The sequence below is a fragment of the Bos taurus genome, chromosome 17 (assembly GCF_002263795.3).
Source record: "Bos taurus isolate L1 Dominette 01449 registration number 42190680 breed Hereford chromosome 17, ARS-UCD2.0, whole genome shotgun sequence".
NCBI classification, from domain to species: Eukaryota; Metazoa; Chordata; class Mammalia; order Artiodactyla; family Bovidae; genus Bos; species Bos taurus.
Window position 1 is genome coordinate 16,875,670 of NC_037344.1, and position 18,812 is coordinate 16,894,481.

General features: G+C 43.1%; 1 protein-coding gene across 5 annotated transcripts in view; it reads left to right on the forward strand.

Annotated features, from left to right (window-relative positions):
• RNF150 (ring finger protein 150) overlaps nucleotides 1-18,812 on the forward strand; it is a 281,768-nt gene that overhangs the window by 238,118 nt on the left and 24,838 nt on the right. The window contains exon 7 of one of the 5 annotated variants that reach the window (XM_024977571.2): nucleotides 1-18,812. This exon is cut by the window's right edge and continues 16,004 nt beyond it. The exons of the other annotated variants lie outside the window; for them this stretch is intronic. Coding sequence (XP_024833339.1) covers nucleotides 1-23 — 23 coding nt within the window. The 3' untranslated portion in view covers nucleotides 24-18,812. 5 annotated transcript variants of the gene reach the window in all.

Genomic DNA, 18,812 nt, shown 5'->3' on the forward strand with positions numbered 1-18,812 from the left:
ATAGGCCTGAACTGTCAAAGTAGCTCCCCTTGACTGTGGATAAATATGCCGGCTGGAATGATCAACGAGAATGATGTCCCTTGGTACCCATAAGATTCCCATTAGCCCTGGAAAGATGACTGCTTTGATTTGTGAGCCTCTTCCATTGTGGCAGACAACAGAATCAGCCAACTGGGTAAGATTTTAGACCTCACTATTCTCTGCCCTTCAGGAAATATTTCAGCCATGGTGAATTACTTCTATACAAAATGAAGCATTTGCAGACAGTGATACTGCTCTCCCCACTCATCTCGATAGCTCAGATTGTGCCAGGTCCATGGAGTCTTGTCCCCGCCTTGTTTCTGAGCCCTCCAGCTCACCAGCTCAATCAAGGCTTCCAGAGAGGAGCAACTGTTCTGAAGAGCAGAGATCTTTGTGATATGCATGTGCTTTCATCAAGTTTCCCAAATGACAACCAGACAATCCACAAGCCACTAGATTTTTTTTATAACAACATTCCTCTGCAATTGAAAGCATTTGCCAACCTAAGAAAGCCCACTCGGGGCCAGACTCCCAGGACTTTTCTGTCCTGTGTCTGGTGCCTTGGCCACGAGTGTGTGGAGGATCTGGAGATGTACAAGCTTCCTGTGAGAGAGTTCATCAGTTTAGACCACAGATACATTGCTGCTGGGAGCACTCAGCCTAGGTATGATACACGCCATTGACTTGGGAGACACTGCCCTCTTAAAATGAAATGGCCCAGCAAGCAGGCAAAATCCTTCCATTGCTTGGAGAGTGTCTCAAATATTCTGAGTTATTGATAGCACCATATCCAGGCTTCCCTGGTGGCACAGACAGTAAAGAATCTCCCTGCACTGCAGGAGACCCAGGTTCGATCCCTGGGTTGGGAAGATCCCCTGGAGGAGGGCATGGCAAACTCACTCCAGCACTCTTGCCTGGAGAATTCCATGGACGGAGGAGCCTCACGGGCTATAGTCCATGGGGTCGCACAGAGTTGGACACGACTGAAGTGACTAAGCAGCAGCACCATCTCCAGTTTGATTAATTTCTCCCAGTGCTGTCTCCCTTTCAGTACACACTCCAAAAGTGAGCTAGGAAACAGCTGTTGAGCAGACCTGAATTCTACCAGATATTGACACACTGAGCATGGATTGCAGCAGGGACGTGGCATCCAATGGCAAGAAACATAATTGGCAGGTCAAGCCCCTTTTCAGTGGTGAAACAGCATCAAGTGTAAGTAAGATAACGTTTCTCTCTGCTTTTCAATTCTAAAGCACGTGGCAGAGGGGGCATGTTCCACCATTCAGAGATTAAGAAGGCAGGGAAGCGCTGAAAATATCCTTTAGCTGACATAAGAACTGGCTCTTAAAATTCAGAGTCAGGGTTCCACAACTCAAAATATTTTGGAAATGAAATTCAGTGGTTCAGGACCAAAAAAAAAAAGTGTCAGAACATCACTGGAGCTACTTGAAGTCAGATATTATAATGGAAACACCACTAGTCAGAAACAAAAAAGTGGGGCCATAGGTGTGATGTGGCCTCCAGTTAGCTGTGTGACCTCGTGTGAGTCACCTATCCTTTCTGTGCTTTTGTTTTCTCCGTTGTCGAATGAGGCACTTTTACCAGCAGTTGACTCCTAAGACCGGTTCCATAATTCTATGATTAACATTAGACTCCCTCTCTTGATGTCCCTCCAAGTTTTGCCAGGAGAGGCTCAGTCAAGACTTTGCATCATCACTTACAAGCCCTTCCTGATCCCTCTCTCCTTCCAGTCCCATCAAGTCATCCTAGCAAGGAGCTCTGTGCTCGGCGCTCTCCCCGCTGCAGCATCCTCTGAAACTTTAGAGGGTCGCTATGAGATGGCAGTTTCTGCCCAGTCTTTTATAGATCACATTTTCTGTATATCTTCCTGTAAAATGAATGGGAGAGAAGACAGACGAGTGTCAGGGACTGGAAGAGCAACATGACTCTAACCTGGATTCCTCTTAGGATCCCCTGGTGCCGTAAACCCTGTACTCAGACCGTCACAGCCTTCTGCTCAAAAAAGACTCTCAAGCAGCACTTACCTGGGCCACTGGGATGCTGGCTATGCCCAGACTCAGACAGTGTTCATTTTCTTTGTTTTTAAAGACAGTTATTAACTGTTACCTTTCATTGAACACAAGCTCTGTGTCCTCTACATAGAATGTCTTATTTGACCATCATAACAATCTTATGAGAGTGTCATCCCCATTTTATAGATTCCAAAATCATATGCCTAGATCAATTGTTTTTCAAATTGTGGGTCATTAAATCAATCTAGTAAGTCTGAACCAGTATTATATATGGGCTTCCCTGGTGGCTCAGACAGTAAAGAATCTGCCTGCAATGCAGGAGACTCGGGTTCCATCCCTGGGTCAGGAAATTCCCTGCAGAAGGGAATGGGTGCCCATTTCAGTATACTTGCCTCGAAAATTCCATGGACAGAGGAGCCTGGCAGGCTACAGTTCATGGGGTCTCAAAGAGTTGGACATGACTGAGCAATTCTCCAAGCTAGGTTTCAGCAATACGTGAACCGTGAACTTCCAGATGTTCGAGCTGCTTTTAGAAAAGGCAGAGGAACCAGAGATCAAGTTGCCAACATCCACTGGATCATGGAAAAAGGAAGAGAGATCCAGAAAAACATCTATTTCTGCTTTATTGACTATGCCAAAGCCTTTGACTGTGTGGATCACAATAAACTGTGGAAAATTCTGAAAGAGATGGGAATAGCAGACCACCTGACCTGCCTCGTGAGAAATCTGTATGCAGGTCAGGAGGCAACAGTTAGAACTGGACATGGAACAATAGACTGGTTCCAAATAGGAAAAGGAGTTCGTCAAGGCTGTATATTGTCACCCTGCTTATTTAACTTATATGCAGAGTCCATCATGAGAAACGCTGGGCTGAAAGAAGCATAAGCCGGAATCAAGATTGCCAGGAGAAATATCAATAACCTCAGATATGCAGATGACACCACCCTTATGGCAGAAAGTGAAGAGGAACTAAAAAGCCTCTTGAAAGTAAAAGAGGAGAGTGAAAAAGTTGGCTTAAAGCTCAACATTCAGAAAACTAAGATCATGGCATCTGGTCCCATCAGTTCATGGGAAATAGATGGGGAAACGGTATCAGACTTTATTTTGGGGGCTCCAAAATCACTGCAGATGGTGACTGCAGCCATGAAATTAAAAGACACTTACTCCTTGGAAGAAAAGTTATGACCAACCTGATAGCATGTTCAAAAGCAGAGACATTACTTTGCCAACAAAGGTCTGCCTAGTCAAGGCTATGGTTTTTCCTGTGGTCATGTATGGATGTGAGAGTTGGACTGTGAAGAAAGCTGAGCACTGAAGAATTGATGCTTTTGAACTGTGGTGTTGGAGAAGACTCTTGAGAGTCCCTTGGACTGCAAGGAGATCCAACCAGTCCATTCTAAAGGAGATCAGTCCTGGATGTTCATTGGAAGGAATGATGCTGAAGCTGAAACTCCAATACTTTGGCCACCTCATGCGAAGAGTTGATTCATTGGAAAAGACTCTGATGCTGGGAGGGATTGGGGGCAGAAGGAGAAGGGGACGCCAGAGGATGAAATGGCTGGATGGCATCACTGACTCGATGGAGGTGAGTCTGAGTGAACCCTGGGAGTTGGTGATGGACAGGGAGGCCTGGCATGCTGCGATTCATGGGGTCGCAAAGAGTCGGACACGACTGAGCGACTGAACTGAACTGAACTGAGCAATTAACACACACGTGTATGCACACACACACACACACACAGTGTTTAGTGTTGATTTTAGCAATAACAGCTATCGGGATGACATCAGCAAGTAAATGGCAAGTCATATAAACCAAAAGAGTATACAGAGCAACTGTCTTACTTCTGTTTTAATAGTAATGCTAGACAATGGGAAAGCAATATTTAGAAAAAAATCATTTTATTTTTTTCAATAGATAGTGGTTTCAGTGTTTGTCTGTTTATGTATTCATATGTATGCAAATACACAGTTTGATATTTACTCCCACATCTACACATAGAATTTTTTTTTTGCATGTGTATAGTGCTTTCTTTTTTTTTTTTTTACAGTAAATACCACATATGTTGTCTCATTTTCTTTTCTCAGGGAATTAGTTAAAAAAAAAAAAAAGACTTCATTTGGAATGGATATTATCTCCACTTCACAAATGAGGATATTAAGGCACAAGTATCCCATTCAGGGGGCTTCCCTGATATCTCAGTTGGTAAAGAATCCACCTGTAATGCAGGAGACCCTGATTCAATTCCTGGGTCGGGAATATCTGCTGGAGAAGGGATAGGCTACCCACTCCAGTATTCTTGGGCTTCCCTTGTGGCTCAGCTGGTAAAGAATCCACCTGCAATGCAGGAGACTTGGGTTAGATCCCTGGATTGGGAAGATCCCCTGGAGAATGGAAAGGCTACCCACTCCAGTATTCTGGGCTGGCAAATTCCATGGACAGTCCATGGAGTGGCAAAGAGTCATTGTTGCTGAAATTAAGGAAGAAAACCTCTCTCACTGGACTCCATTTCCAGGGTAGTCTATACTATGTATGAATCCATTCATGTATCTGTCCCATAATTTTAAAGGAAACTAGCAATCATCTAAGAATAGCTCCAATCCATCTAAATATTTTATAACTTAACTGTTTTACATGTCACTAAAATATTTAAGCTCCAGATGCTTTATTAAGGATTTAGTTGAACTGTTTAACAAGTTGAATACTAAAAAGTGAATTTCTCTCTTTCTTTGTGCCTCTGAAATTATGATGCAGAAAAGTGTTAATAATTCATGTCCATCCATCCTTAAAGCTGCAAGAATAAAAAATCTTAATATCATCTTTCAGGGATTTGAGACTTGCTCTCTTCTGGCAGAAAGAAAAGGCTTTTTTCAAAAAACATTTATTTATTTTACTGCAGTAGGTCTTAGTTGCAGCATGTGGGGTCTAGTTCCCTGACCAGGGATCAAACCGGGGCCCCCTGCGTTGGGAGCTCGGAGTCCTCAGCCCCTGGACCACCAGGGAAGTCCAAGAAATACCTTAAATTCACTGACTGATCATTCTTCCTACCATCTCAAAGTGTGCTTCACCCAAATACCTTGTTCTGTCTTCCTAACATTCCTGCACAGTAGAAACAGTAACATCTATCCCAGGAAGAAAAACAGAAGGAGAGGGGCTAAATCGAGTTCTGGCCCCAGCCTAATTATTTTTCCAATATTCCATCACGTGGTTTAAGTGGTTCCCTATAAAGAAAGCTCACTTTTTCCATGCTGATAGTATAGAGTTAGAAACTAAATCAAAGCATGCCCACAGGAGAATGATTTTTATTTATTTTTTTGCAGGCTTTTTGATGTGGACCATTTTTTAAAATCTTCACTGAATTTTTACAATATTGTTTCCGTTTTTTATGTTTCGCTCTTTGGCCAAGAGACCTGTGGGATCTTCGCTCCTTGATCAAGGATAGAACCCACACCCTCTCATTGGAAGGTGAAGTGTTAACTACTAGATGGCCAGGGAAGTCCCGAGAATGATTTTCATTTTTCTAATATTTTTAATATAACTTGTGCTTGTTTATTTGTAGCTGTGTTGGGTCTTCGTTACTTTGCAGGCTTTCTCTCGAATTGTGGCTAGCGGGAACTACTCTCCAGTTGGGATGTGCAGACTCCTCACTGCAGCATCTTCTCTTGCTGCAGAGCATGGCTCTAGGCATGCAGGCTTCGGTAGCTGTGGCACAGAGGCTCAGCAGTTGCAGCTCCCAGGCTCGAGAGCACAGGCTCAGCAGCTGTGGTACACAGGCTTAGCTGCTCCATGGCTTGTGGGATCTTCACAGATCCGGGATCAAACTCGAGTCTCCTGCATTGGCAGATGGACTCTTTACCACTGAGCCAGCAAGGAAGTCCCAGAGAATGATTTTTAAATCAAGGCATCAGCACTGGTCTTCTTGGTAAATGAATCATCTAGAATCAGCTCAAGATTTCTGGCTGTACATGGCAGACTGAGCCCACAGGTTTATCTCTGCTACCCCCCAGAGTCCCACCAAAGCATTCATAAAAGGTATAAACCTGCTAGAGCAAAGATTACAACAAATTTTGGAAGACAAATAAGTGGAAACTCACTTAGTGAAGTGGGGAAGGTTGAATTCTTAGTGTCCTCTAAGGGAGAAGCCAGTGAGAAGCTAGGAGTTTTGCAGCTAGCTCAGGGTATAGGGCACCAGATACCCAGAAGGACTGTGGTATGCAGTGATGCTCAAAAGAAAATTAGGTGAAATACTGTGTAAAGAGCATTTATGTCTCCCAGATTGTGTCTCCCATTCTGAGCTGCCTGGTCGTTGCCTCGGACTCTTATTGAAGTCCCTTCCCTAGTCAACGTGTCCCACCCATCACACTTAATCGTAGTGCCTCATTGCAAATATGAATGGAGGGCAAGGATGGCTCGAGAATTGCAAAAAGTCATGAAATCTAAGAGAGAGAGAGATGTAACAAATGAAAATAAACACCAAGGAAACCAAAATAATTCATATCACAAAATTCTATAAACTATTATTTGTATCCTAGAGATATGGGATAATATTACATTTATGGAAAAGAAGCAGATGATAGGAATTTTTTTGAGAATGAGAAGGAGATCTTGAAAATTAAAAAATAATTTTAAAACATATATCAGAGTGAAAATTCTCACAGAATAATTGAAAGATGAAATAACATTTGTCTTGTTAAACTATGTTCTTGATATGAAATAAAAATTGGAAAAAAGTTAATTTGATTTAAAAATTAAGTATAAAACTAAGGAAAAACAAAAAGGGTCAGTTGACATGCCATTGAAGAATTCATCCACTTTTTCAACACATGTTTTGAGTTAGCATTCCACCCTGATAATGTCTTTTTACTACAGTGAAGAATCACAGCTTCTTGGCTGGCCTCCTTGGCTTCAGAAAATGTGTTTGGTAGCAAATTTTTAAGAGCATTTCCTTTTAGTATGCTACATGTGTGTTATCTTTTCAAGATTTAAGTGTATAGGTTTATTTTACAAATTAGTGACTTCAGTTTTTACAGTGAAATTATTCTCCAGTGTTCGAGCCAGTAAAGTTTGGATTATCTCTGTTTCTCTCACTCTACTGCCTTCCATAGTCAAATAATCACCAACCATGTTCATTGTGCCTTTTAGATCTCTCTCCATGTCCCGTTTTCTTCCTCATGGCTATAATTAGAGACCTTAGCATCTCTAACCTTGGTTTTTGCCGTGGCTGCCGTTTCACTCTCCCTGTTTCTAGTCTTACCATCCTCCAAGTCTGTCTGCATTCCTGCACTGCCTAAATAATCATCTATAGAAATCTTCAAGACATGTTTATCCCCTCTGGGTTAAGATCTCAAGCTGGCTAATCTAAACAAATCATTAAGCATTTGGCTTCTGCATAGCTCTCCATGATTTTTTTTGCCACTCCCAGTGGTGAGCTTTATAGGGAAGCATATGTAAGTGGTTCCAGACTGGCTGCCCCAGCTCTCCTCCCTGTAGGTGCTAAGTCTTGCATATCCTTCAGGCACGTCTAATCTGCTGTATTCTCTGAGATGCCTTCTCTGTTACTCTGAGAAGAATCTAATGATCGTTCTAAAATATCTCCTTTCAAACCATTATCTCTGTTATTATTTCTTCAGGAATCATCTGTTGCCCCACTGAACTTGCAGGTTGCAGAGCTTGGACTCTGGCTTTACACCATCATGTTCTGAAACCCAGCACAAGTTATGGCTACGGTTAGATTCAATAACAGGCTTCCCCGGTGGCTCAGTGGTGAAGAATCTGCTTGCAATGCTGGAAATGCAAGAGACGTGGGTTCAATCACTGGGTCAGGAAGATCCCCTGGAGGAGGGCATGGCAATCCACTCCAGGATTCTTGCCGGGAAAGTCCCATAGACAGAGGAGCCTGGTGGGCTACAGTCCGTGGGGTTGCAAAAAGTTGGACATGACTGAAGGGACTAAGCATGCACACAGACTCAATAACATTAGTAGATAAATGAATGGATGTGTTGAATGTTAAAGGAAAGCAACGATAGCAGTAGTTTGAACTGGAAGAGTCTATGTTGCAACACATATTGGTGTTTGAAAAGAATAGGTATGTGGTCTTCCAAGGACATTCAAAACTGGACCAAGACACCAGCAAATGATTCTGCCTATAGCCTGTTCCTCTAGGATGACACTGGGACCCTAGACCCCTGTGACAGGAGCACAGATGCTAAACTAGTCCCCCATCACAAGGAAGGAGGGAGATTAATGCCTTGTAGAAATGGGTTAATGACTTACTATTAATCATTATTGATATGGGACTACACAGAAGAAACAAGGGATTGAAAGCAGTGGAGAGAGACAAAGTGGCAGAAAATGTGGCAAAAGAAAATGTGATGGCAAAGACTCTCCTGCCTGACTGTGCCTCCCTTTCTGCAAATGCCCTGAGAATGTCATTCAAACTAAGAGCCCAGGGGCCAGTGTAGCTCAAATGCTCTTCATCTTTTGTTTTGCACCATCAACACCCCTCTTCCTACTTCCTATTAACCCATGATGAGTGATTGCAAGGAGATTAAACCAGTCAATCCCAAAGGAAATCAACCCTGAATATTCTTTGGAAGGACTGATGCTGAAACTGAAGCTCCAATACTTTGGCCACCTGATGTGAAGAGCTGATGTTTAGGAAAGACTCTGATGCTGGGAAAGACTGAGGGCAGGAGGAGAAGTGGGCAACAGAGGAAGAGATGGTTAGACAGCATCATAGAATCAATGGACATGAGTTTGAGCAAACTCCAGGAGATAGTGAAGGACAGGAGAGCCTGGCGTGGTGCAGTCCATGGGGTCACAAAGAGTCGGATATGACTTAGCGACTGAACAACAACAACAACGATGGGTGGAGATGAGCCTACCCAGAGTAATATAGACTTGGAGAAATCAGTTATCTTTGGCACTGGGCAGTTCTGGGCCCAAACACTGGCTGGCCTCTGACTAAATAGCTATGGTCAACAAATAACGTCCCCGGGCCTCAATTTCCTCATCTTTAAAACTGACCAGGGAATTTCCTAGAAGTCCAGTGGTTAAGACTTCACTTCTCAATGCAGAGGGTGCAGGTTTGATCCCTGGTCAGGGAACTAAGATCCCACCTGCTACAGTGGCTTGGCCAAAAAAATAATTGTTCAAATAAAATCCACCCTGCAAGTATGTTGTGAGCATGAAATGAATCAGTGTATAGACAGCTGCTGACTCAGTGCCTGGCACTCAATCACAAACATTACCTCTGCCCCCCACCCTCCACATCACCTCCCCACGAGGACACACGTTGGACAGACACATCGCAGGTACCTATTAACACAATAGAAATGTCCTTATACCAATATCTGTAAACCACCTTTCTCAGATAGATTCCAAGGCCCAATAGCTCTAGGTTGCCTGTGAAGATGGAAAAAAAATCACCTTGTTCTTCTTCAGTTAACAGAATTACTTTACTTCCTGAGCCAGAACTGCATGCTCTCTTTTAGTTATTTATCGTTTCCATTAATTGATCACTTGAGGACTACTGAATTATAAACAGCAATCTTTATTACCATGATCTCATATAAAATAATGACTGTCCTTATAATACCATTTACAGAGAAACCTCTCAGGTTATCAGCAACATCACTAGGCAGCCCATCTATCAATCAACAACCCATTAGTGTCATTCCTAGAAAGTCATAATTATGTCTTTCTACGTATGACTTTGTGTTTGGTTATATTCAACAGACAGCAGCCCTCCCACTAATCTTAGAGAGTGTTTTGAGCATACAGACTGACAGAGGAATGATCTGTAGATAAACCAGTAGTTTTATTTTTTTTAATTATACTGGTTTATTTTATTTTCTTAAGTCACATATTTTATAGAACAGATCTAAATCATTCCGATGCCTTAAATAAAAGATAAACTAGTAATTTTAGATTTGCCAAGTCTTGATGTTCTTTTGGGGCTTCCCAGGTGGCACTAGTGGTAAAGAATCCACCTGCCAACGCAGGAGACGCAGGTTCCATCTCTGGGTCGGGAAGATCCTTTGGAGGAGGAAATGGCAACCCGCTCCAGTATTCTTGCTGGAAAATTCCCTGGGCAGAGGAGCCTGGCGGGCTACAGTCCATGGGGCCAAAGTCGGACACAACTGAGCACACGCACATACACAATGCCCTTTGTGCATTTGTAAGTGAAATCTCAGGGAATGACTCAGAGCAAAAATTTTGGATGTACCCATTGATATAAGCCTCCAAGTTGTCAGCACTTGGGCCCCGCACCATCACCGAGAAAGTCCAGTAGGAGATCTGTTAAAATATAGAAGTATCTTGAACTCATTGGCTTCAGCAGGGGTGGTCCTTGCTGCACTTCCTCCCTTTGGGGGAAAAACTTGCTGAGAAACTTCTGAAGAAAAGAAAATATATTGTGGTTAAGGGATTGAGCCAAACTCTTTTCTCCAGCTCTATCCAAGACACAGCTGGTGATCAATTAGGTGTGGATAAGTTAGGATGCCAGGTCGGTAGGGAACTGTCCTTCCTTCTTCCTCCAGAGGTTTCTGGTGGGGCACACACTGGGGCACCAGGGTGAGAATCAAGCCAGGTTCCATGCACACAGACATATACACACAGGTATACACATGTGCTCACACAGGCATGCATGCATGCGCACTTCACACACCACCACCACCACTGGTCACCGGGTGTTCGCTCATCATCCCAAACCATGAGGAAACAGATCTCTAGAGGTTCCCAGATGTTCTAGGCAGAGGGAGCAAAGCGAAGTCCCATCTGACTCCTCCTGCCTGCAGATGGGCTGGACTTAGCCCTGAGAATTTCTGATCATGTTCAGTGAGTGCATGCATGCTAAGTCGCATTCACTGAACATGATCAGTTCATGGGGGTCTTTGCGACCCCCATGGACTGTAACCCACCAGGCTTCTCCATCCATGGGATTCTCCAGGCAAGAATACGGGCGTGGTAGCCATGCCCTCCTCCAGGGGATCTTCCCTACCCAGGGATCTATGCACATCTCTTATGTCTCCTGTGTTGGCAGGTGGGTTCTTTACCACTTATGCCTCCTGAGAAGCCCTATGTTCAGTGAGTAGCCAACATTTAAATACAGCAAAGCTTTCCGTACCGATCTGAATTGGCAACCTGAAAATGTTGGAAGCAACAGCAATCCTGGGTCTCATTCCCTGATGGTGGCAACTGGCTGGATCTGAGTTGCAGCAGCCCCAAGACAGGGCGTGTGCTCTGCAGTTCACCACGCCTCTGAACCCCAAATGTAGGGATTGTCTCAGGGTCAGAATACTTCCTCCATATGCACTGATGTCTCAGGGACAGTCAGTGTTTTGAATTGTCCTATTGGGTCTCCTTAAAGTAATACCTACTGGTAAAATCATGCAGAGCCACTGTGTATGTCACTTAAGCAACCATTACACAGTTAAAACTCACTGCTAACTAATGTTCCCAGCAGGGAGGAGCGATTACTAGATTTGTACTCAAGTGCCATTGAATTTCTTCTTTGTCAAACCAATCATTCTTATTTATCTAAATACTTCTGCCTTAATCAGAGCTGTCAGCACCAGAAAGTATTGGCTGCATTAAACTCCTGCTGTGCAACGAGAACAGTAGAATGAATTTTTTCAGAAAAAATAATGCCAGCATAATACCTCAACTGTTATTTAAATAAGTCGTCAATTAGAAAAATGGATCTGGAAGTCAAACCAAGCAGAAACACAATGGATTCAAAGGCATGTCTTCCCTGTCATGGAGATGAAGAAAATCTATGCAGGAGGATAAATAAGCCCTCACATGTGTGGGCGCATACATGTTATATGTAGAAGCATTCACGTGTAGGCACATGTGTATAGCAGGAACACAGCAACACCTATTTATACACACAATCACATGTGTATACACACGTTCATAACTGCATATTATATGTAGTTTTTGGAGTGCCTCAAACAGTGTTTACACACACCCGTAGTCTCTGTGTTTAGATGGCATACAGGTGGACATAAATACAACCCAAGATCAACAACTTTGTGTCCCGGTAGCTAACTACATCTCAGTAGGGGTAATTGGGGTTTCTGGTCATGCCTGTCAATTTGCTCCTCCTAGGAGTGAAACTGTGCTTCCAGTTTAGCTAGTTAGAAAGGGAACAGCTCTCCAAATTTATATTAGGATTTTGTTTCTTTAATAGATCTGTGTGTTAGTCACTCAGTCATGTCCCAACTCTTTGCAATCCCATGGACTGTAGCCCACCAGGCTCCTCTGTCCATGGGATTCTCCAGGCAAGAATACTAGAGTGGGTTGCCATTCCCTTCTCCAGGGGATCTTCCTGACCCACGGATCAAACCCAGGCCACCTGCATTGCAGGCAGATTCTTTACCATCTAAGCCATCAGGAAAGACCATAAATAGATCTAAAGGCTCCAATATCTGAACAAAGGAAAGACAGCCCTACAAGTAAGACAGTTCCTAGTTTAAGGTACAGTGATTCCCAGCACCTGTGCCCTATGATAGACTTTACAGCCAGATCACAGCTGTATGTGCTTGTGTCCACACTGAGCGTGTCATCCTCAGCTGGTGAGGCATCGGGGACATGGCCAGATGGCAAAGCTTCTGGGAAGCAGAGGGTGGGCCTTTATGAGACAGCATGGAGAGGTTTTAACATTTCCCATCCCTAATTGACACCTCTGCAGATAATTTAAGTTCTCAGCAGTAGAGCTAAGTCAAGGCCGGCCCTGTCACCTGCTGATTGGGCAACTGGGGGTTAATTGCTTAACTTTTCTGCATCTTTGTTTCTCACCTGTAAAATAGAGTAAGAAAAACATCTACCTCATGGGATTAAGTGTAATGAAAATGCGTTAGAAAAGCACTTGGTGCATTAAGGGTGTTCAAAATGTGTTCTCTGCAAGAGCCTACTGCATAGCACATGGAACTCTGCTTGATGTTATGTGGCAGCCTGGATGGGAGGGAAGTTTGGGGAGAATGGATACGTGTATATGTATGGCTGAGTCCCTTTGCTGTCCACCTGAAGCTATCACAGCATGGTTAGTCGGCTGTACCCCATACAATATGTGTTTAGTTGCTCAGTCGTGTCCGACTCTTTGCAACCCCGTGGACTGTAGTCCTCCAGGTTCCTCTATCCATGAGGATTCTCCAGGCCAGAATACTGAACTGGGTAGCCTTTCCCTTCTCCAGGGGATCTTCCCAACCCCGGGGATCGAACCCCTGTCTCCTGCATTGCAGGCAGATTCTTACCATCTGAGCCACCAGGGAAGCCAATACAAAGTTAAAAAGCAAAAAAACATGTTTGTATTATCTCTCAGAGAAGAGGTAGAAGGAACTCAGACATTATTAAGCATATACTATGTGCCAAGGATCTTGTAGAGAATGTTTTTACATATTTTAGTTAACCTTCACAATTGCTGTCACTCCTTTACATACAAGACACTGAAGTGGAGAGCAGTTGGGAACCTCACCAGAAGTCCTACGTCGAGTAGGTGGAAGGCTGGCATGAGAGCTCTTGTCCTTCTCCACACCCCAGGGTCTCGTCTCACACTGGAGCTTCTCAAGTGTGGTCTGAATACCTGCCTAGGCTATAATTACAGTGCAGACCCCAGCTTCCGCTCCAGATCTGCTAAATCACAATTTCCATGGATGAGCTGAGAACGGTCATTCTTACCAAACTTCCCATGTGATTCTTTCTAAAACCAGAGTTTGGAAATGTATGCCTCTACCCCAGAATGCGCGCCCAAGGAGGACAGAACCTGAATGACTCACGTTCATAGCGTTATCCTTGTGTGCTGCTCGGTCGCTAAGTTGGGTCCGACTGTTTTCGACCGTACGAACAGCAGCCTGCTGCATGCCTCTGTCCAGGGATTTTCCCGGCAACAGTGGCTGGAGTAGGTTGCCTTCTCCAGGGTATCTTACCAACCCAAGGATCGAACTCAGGTCTTCTGCATCTCCTGCATTGCAGGCATATTCTTTACCTGCTGAGCCATCAGGGAAGCCCATCTTATCCTTAGGGCCCATTTAAATGTGGTCTGTATCTATTCCCATAGTAATTGCATTCAGGGGCACTGGAGTTGGAACATTCTCTTCAACCCAACTAAGGTTACCTCCTTCTTTGTTGACTCAGCTTTGTAAATTTTCCGACGGACCACAATAGTGTGGTTTTGTGTGATTGGTCCTTGGGTGGATCCTTCTTCATAGACACCCCCCTCCCCGTCTATCCATGCCTGTGATGAAGACCATCACTGGTCCCTGTGATACTGATCCCAATGCCAAAGGAAACTCCATGGAAAATACAAGTACATTTTTATTCAGCCTGCCTTGATTATGATCTTGATGGAGGCTTAATCCTGGCAGCCAACATTGCTATATGGGGCAGAGGACACTGTCTTTTTATTGTTATAATTGCTCCTTTGCTCATGAAACACTGCACACCTGATGTATAACCTATGTGCTGATGCAGGCATTCAATTACATTGTGAGCAGAACCATTAACTCCAGAATCACCTAGGGTAAAAGCAATTGTTTTCTGTAGAGAAGCAGCCTGTAACAATCTGAGATACTAAAGCAAGTCCTTGATCCAACAGAGCAAAAGATGAGTTTGGAAAGAATTGCAGTTGATTTTTCTCAAATATGTAATTTTGCTGAGAAAAGAGGTCTTTAGTGTCATCAAATTAACTGCTAAATAGAAAAGGATAAGGCAACAACGTTACATCTTATAGTTCCTTTATGTTCTTGGCAGCTCAGACCTGCAAAATTGTTCTAATTAGTTGGTAGTGGTTGCACAGCATTAATTTCTACCAAAGATATAGTGTTGAAAATATATTTGAGGAACTTAACGCTTGGACAGAGAAGGCGATGGCACCCCACTCCAGTACTCTTGCCTGGAAAATCCCATGGACCAAGGAGCCTGGCAGGCTACAGTCCATGGGGTTGCCAAGAGTCAGACACGACTGAGCGACAGCACACACACACACACACACACACAGCACTTGGAAAGAGGTAATAATGGTAGGAACTGTCTTTCTTTGCTTTTATTTTTCTGTCTTGATGACAGTGGCAGTTATGGGATATATAGAATCATGGCTTAATCCTCATAATGTATATAGCTCATTTCTTAGAGTTTTTATCCTCCAAGACAGTTTGATGGGACTTGCTTTTATGGTGATGCATGTCTGTGCTCATCATCTGTCCATCTTCTACCTCCAGGGTTCTCTCGGTGCTTACATGTGTATCCTTCCTCCTAGAAACACCCCGTCTCTAAAATTGCAGCCATAAAAAGGAAAAATGTATTTGCCCCCATACTGGAATTACAGTCAACTTTTTGAGGGAGAATGTTCAAGGAGTCTCAGAAATTTCAACCAGCTCTCACTCTGTTCACACCTCCTGGTCTCTCTCCATGAGTTTTATTTTCCTTAGAGAGAATGGAGGAAAATTGAAGGCAGCCTAGTAGGTTCAGAAACAGAACCAGTAAAGATAAAGTTCTCAAGGACCCTCACTGCTTTTGCCAGATCCCAGGGCTTGCAGATCCCAGAGGTAATCTGCTCTCCCTGGGACATCTCTGGAATTGAAGATGCTTCCGTGGTATCCATGGAGACTTAGCATCAGATGAGTATGTTGCATGTTATTTGTGGATTTACTAATTTTTAACACCATATTTACCATTATTGATAAAGCATCCTACATTGCAGGAGACTTTACAAATAGTCTCAGGCAGCTGGTCTTCTATGACAAAGAAATATAAAATATTTTCAAGGAGGAAAAGCACGGGAAAAAAAATGGACATTGAAATGAACATGGTAAGATCTCTCTAGCAATATAGCACCTCCTATTTGTTATCTGGCTGCAGATTCTTTGAAAATGCAAGTTCAAAATGTTCACTGGTCGTGTGCTACTGGAAAACATTGGCAAAATGATAAACACAGTATGGAGCAATCAAAGTTAGGCAGGAGCACTGTCCCAGACAAAATTTGTAAATCAACCATGGAGTAAAAAAAAAGAGAGAGAGAGAGAGGGACTGGACATATACTATAAACATCAATAATCATTCCAAAAAGCAGAAGCATGATTCATTTCTTAAAAATTCAGACTCTACATGGGCCATATGTTGGAATGACTTTCAATTATCCAAAATCGCAAATATTAAGAATAACTAGGGAGAAAAGACATTGTAAAATATTCTTAAAATATCTCGAAGACCTTACCAGAGGTTAATCTCAAAGTCTGTTTTATTAATTAAATGAAACCATTTGCCAACGATGGTAGTGATTTAGAATAGTATTTATTAATGCCTATTTTGAGCTTGGATAAAATTGCCCCTTCTCTAAAAAATTTAGATTCTAACAGATGTAAAACAGATGTGTACAAAGTAGAAGTTACTTTGCCAAGTGCTCTTTTTAAAAAATAGGTATCATTTGCCAGATCTGCTAAAGGCTTTGTCTACATAAGGGATTTGTATAGCTTTCGTTAGTTTACAAAAGAGAAGGAGGAATGATCGCTCTTGGGCTGGTGCAGAAAACACTAAGACCTTAACCCCTACGTTAAATTCCAGAAACTCCCATCAGGCTTGTTCAAGGCACTTGGCCTTCAAACACATATTCAAGAATATTAGGCTGCAATACTTCTGCCTCAGATTTTTTCATCCTTCTACTGAAACATTGCTGGGTTTATAGTCATTTTCAATTCTGTGTTTATCGTTGATATGTTTCCCCAGTCACGGTCATCCAACTATAAGTGGTACCTTTCCAATTCACATTTTCAAGCTTAACAAGCTACTGACTTGGTCACACCCCCACCTGGCTTGGCCACACCCACACCTATTCCAGGGACAGAATTCCAAACAGGGGGCCCCTTTTCTCAAGGAGGTGCTGAGAATAATTCTGAAACCGTTAAAGAGAAATAAGAAGCCAGAAATAGAAGATAGAAGATACCTACTAAGGTGCAGGACTTCGAAAGAGCAAAAGTAAAATTCCTGGCTCATACATACAAATAAGCCACTTACTGTGAGGTGTAGATCTGGGGTTTTTTGTATTTTTTGTATTTTTATTTTTTTAAATTTTATTGGAGTATAGTTTATTTACAATGGTGTGTTAGTTTCAGGTGTAGAGCAAAGTGATTCAGTTATGTATGTTGAGGCTTTCCAGGTAGCGCTAGTGGTAAAAAAAAAACCTACCTGCCAATGCAAGAGATGTAAGAGACAAGGGTTCCATCCCTGGGTTGGGAAGATCTCCCAGAGGAAGCCATGGAAACCCACTCCAGTATTCTTGACTGGAAAATCCCATGGACAGAGGAGCCTGGCAGGCTACAGTCCATAGGATTGTAAAGAGACGCAACTGAAGTGACTTAATATGTACATACATATATTTATTCTTTTTCAGATTTTTTCCAATATAGGTTATTACAGAATATTGAGTAGAGTTCCCTGTGCTATACAGTAGGTCCTTGTTATCTCATTTATATATAGTAGTATGTGTATGTTAATCTCGAGTTTTCCTCAGCCTATTCTATGGGCTCGCCTGATGCCTTGGTGTAATGTATTCAACTTCACAATTAAATCAGAAGAATAGGAATCTCCCTCCCCAATGTTTTTAGCCTTTAAAAAACTAATATGATTTCTTCCGATCTTCCCACTCATTTTTTCAGTTCATTTAGTTGATAACCATTGTGTTTCTTTTATTTGGATAGTGTAGGAGATAGAGGTTTGGTAGTGGCTATGCAAAATAAGCTCCAGCCCTCTTAGAGCGAACAGTCTGCTCTAGGTAAGAGAAAATCATCCATGGGTGGAATATCTATTTAAACAGTGACATATGGCAATGCTGTTAATCAGGTATCAGGCATGTTGTGGGTTACAGGTGTTCTTCAGAAAAAAGGGGGATTGCAGTGGGCAACGGTACCCTCCAACCTCTGACCACACCCCTCCCTGATGGGAAGGAATCAGTGGGGACCAGGAGCAGAGTCATCCAGAGCTTCTACTCCACCTGTGAGAGACCAAGTTAGGATGCAAATGCCATTGTGGGGAAGGGTGAACTTAGCCACACCCTTCTTTTTACTTGGGTTTTTAGTAGCCAAACCCTTTCATATGTATAATTCAATATGGGTGTACAATTCAGATGCAGTAAACATGGAAGTTTAAAATCTTTGGTTTTTCAAGCAAATAAGTGAAAAGTGCCCAGCACAGAGTCTAGTGAAGTTTAGGCCCTTTCCCCTCCCTCATTGGATCATCTTAAAAAGAGGCATTTTGGTGAAGTGAACTGTAACTACCAGATTTGTTTTGGCTTCCCAGGAAATAAAGATCAGATGAGCAAAGGCAATGAAGATCAGATTAATGAAGTGATTTCAGTAAAGATTCATTGCACTGTTAATTAGTCGTCTGCCTCTGAATATTGCTACACTGAATACTAGGGGAGGAGCAGGGAGTGATGGGTTTGGGGGGACCTGCCTCAGCTGTCCTTGACCTAGCTGCTGTCGTCACCTTTGTGGTCATCACCACCATCTTCCTCTGCTGTTCGGTCTCCCCAATTCCCTCACTGCAGAACCCTAGGGTGTCATGGAGCACCATGAACACCTTCAGAACAGGAACTGAAGAGCTGAGTTCGAGTCCCAGGTTCAGCCGTTTCCCGGCTATTTCCTAACAGTGCCGTTACCCACGCACACTCCCCCGCTTTGTTGTCCCCTGCCATATGCATGTCTGGTCAGCTTAATGTTCCCCGTATGCCCTCTGCCCTTTTACTTGTCCTTGTTGAACAGCTC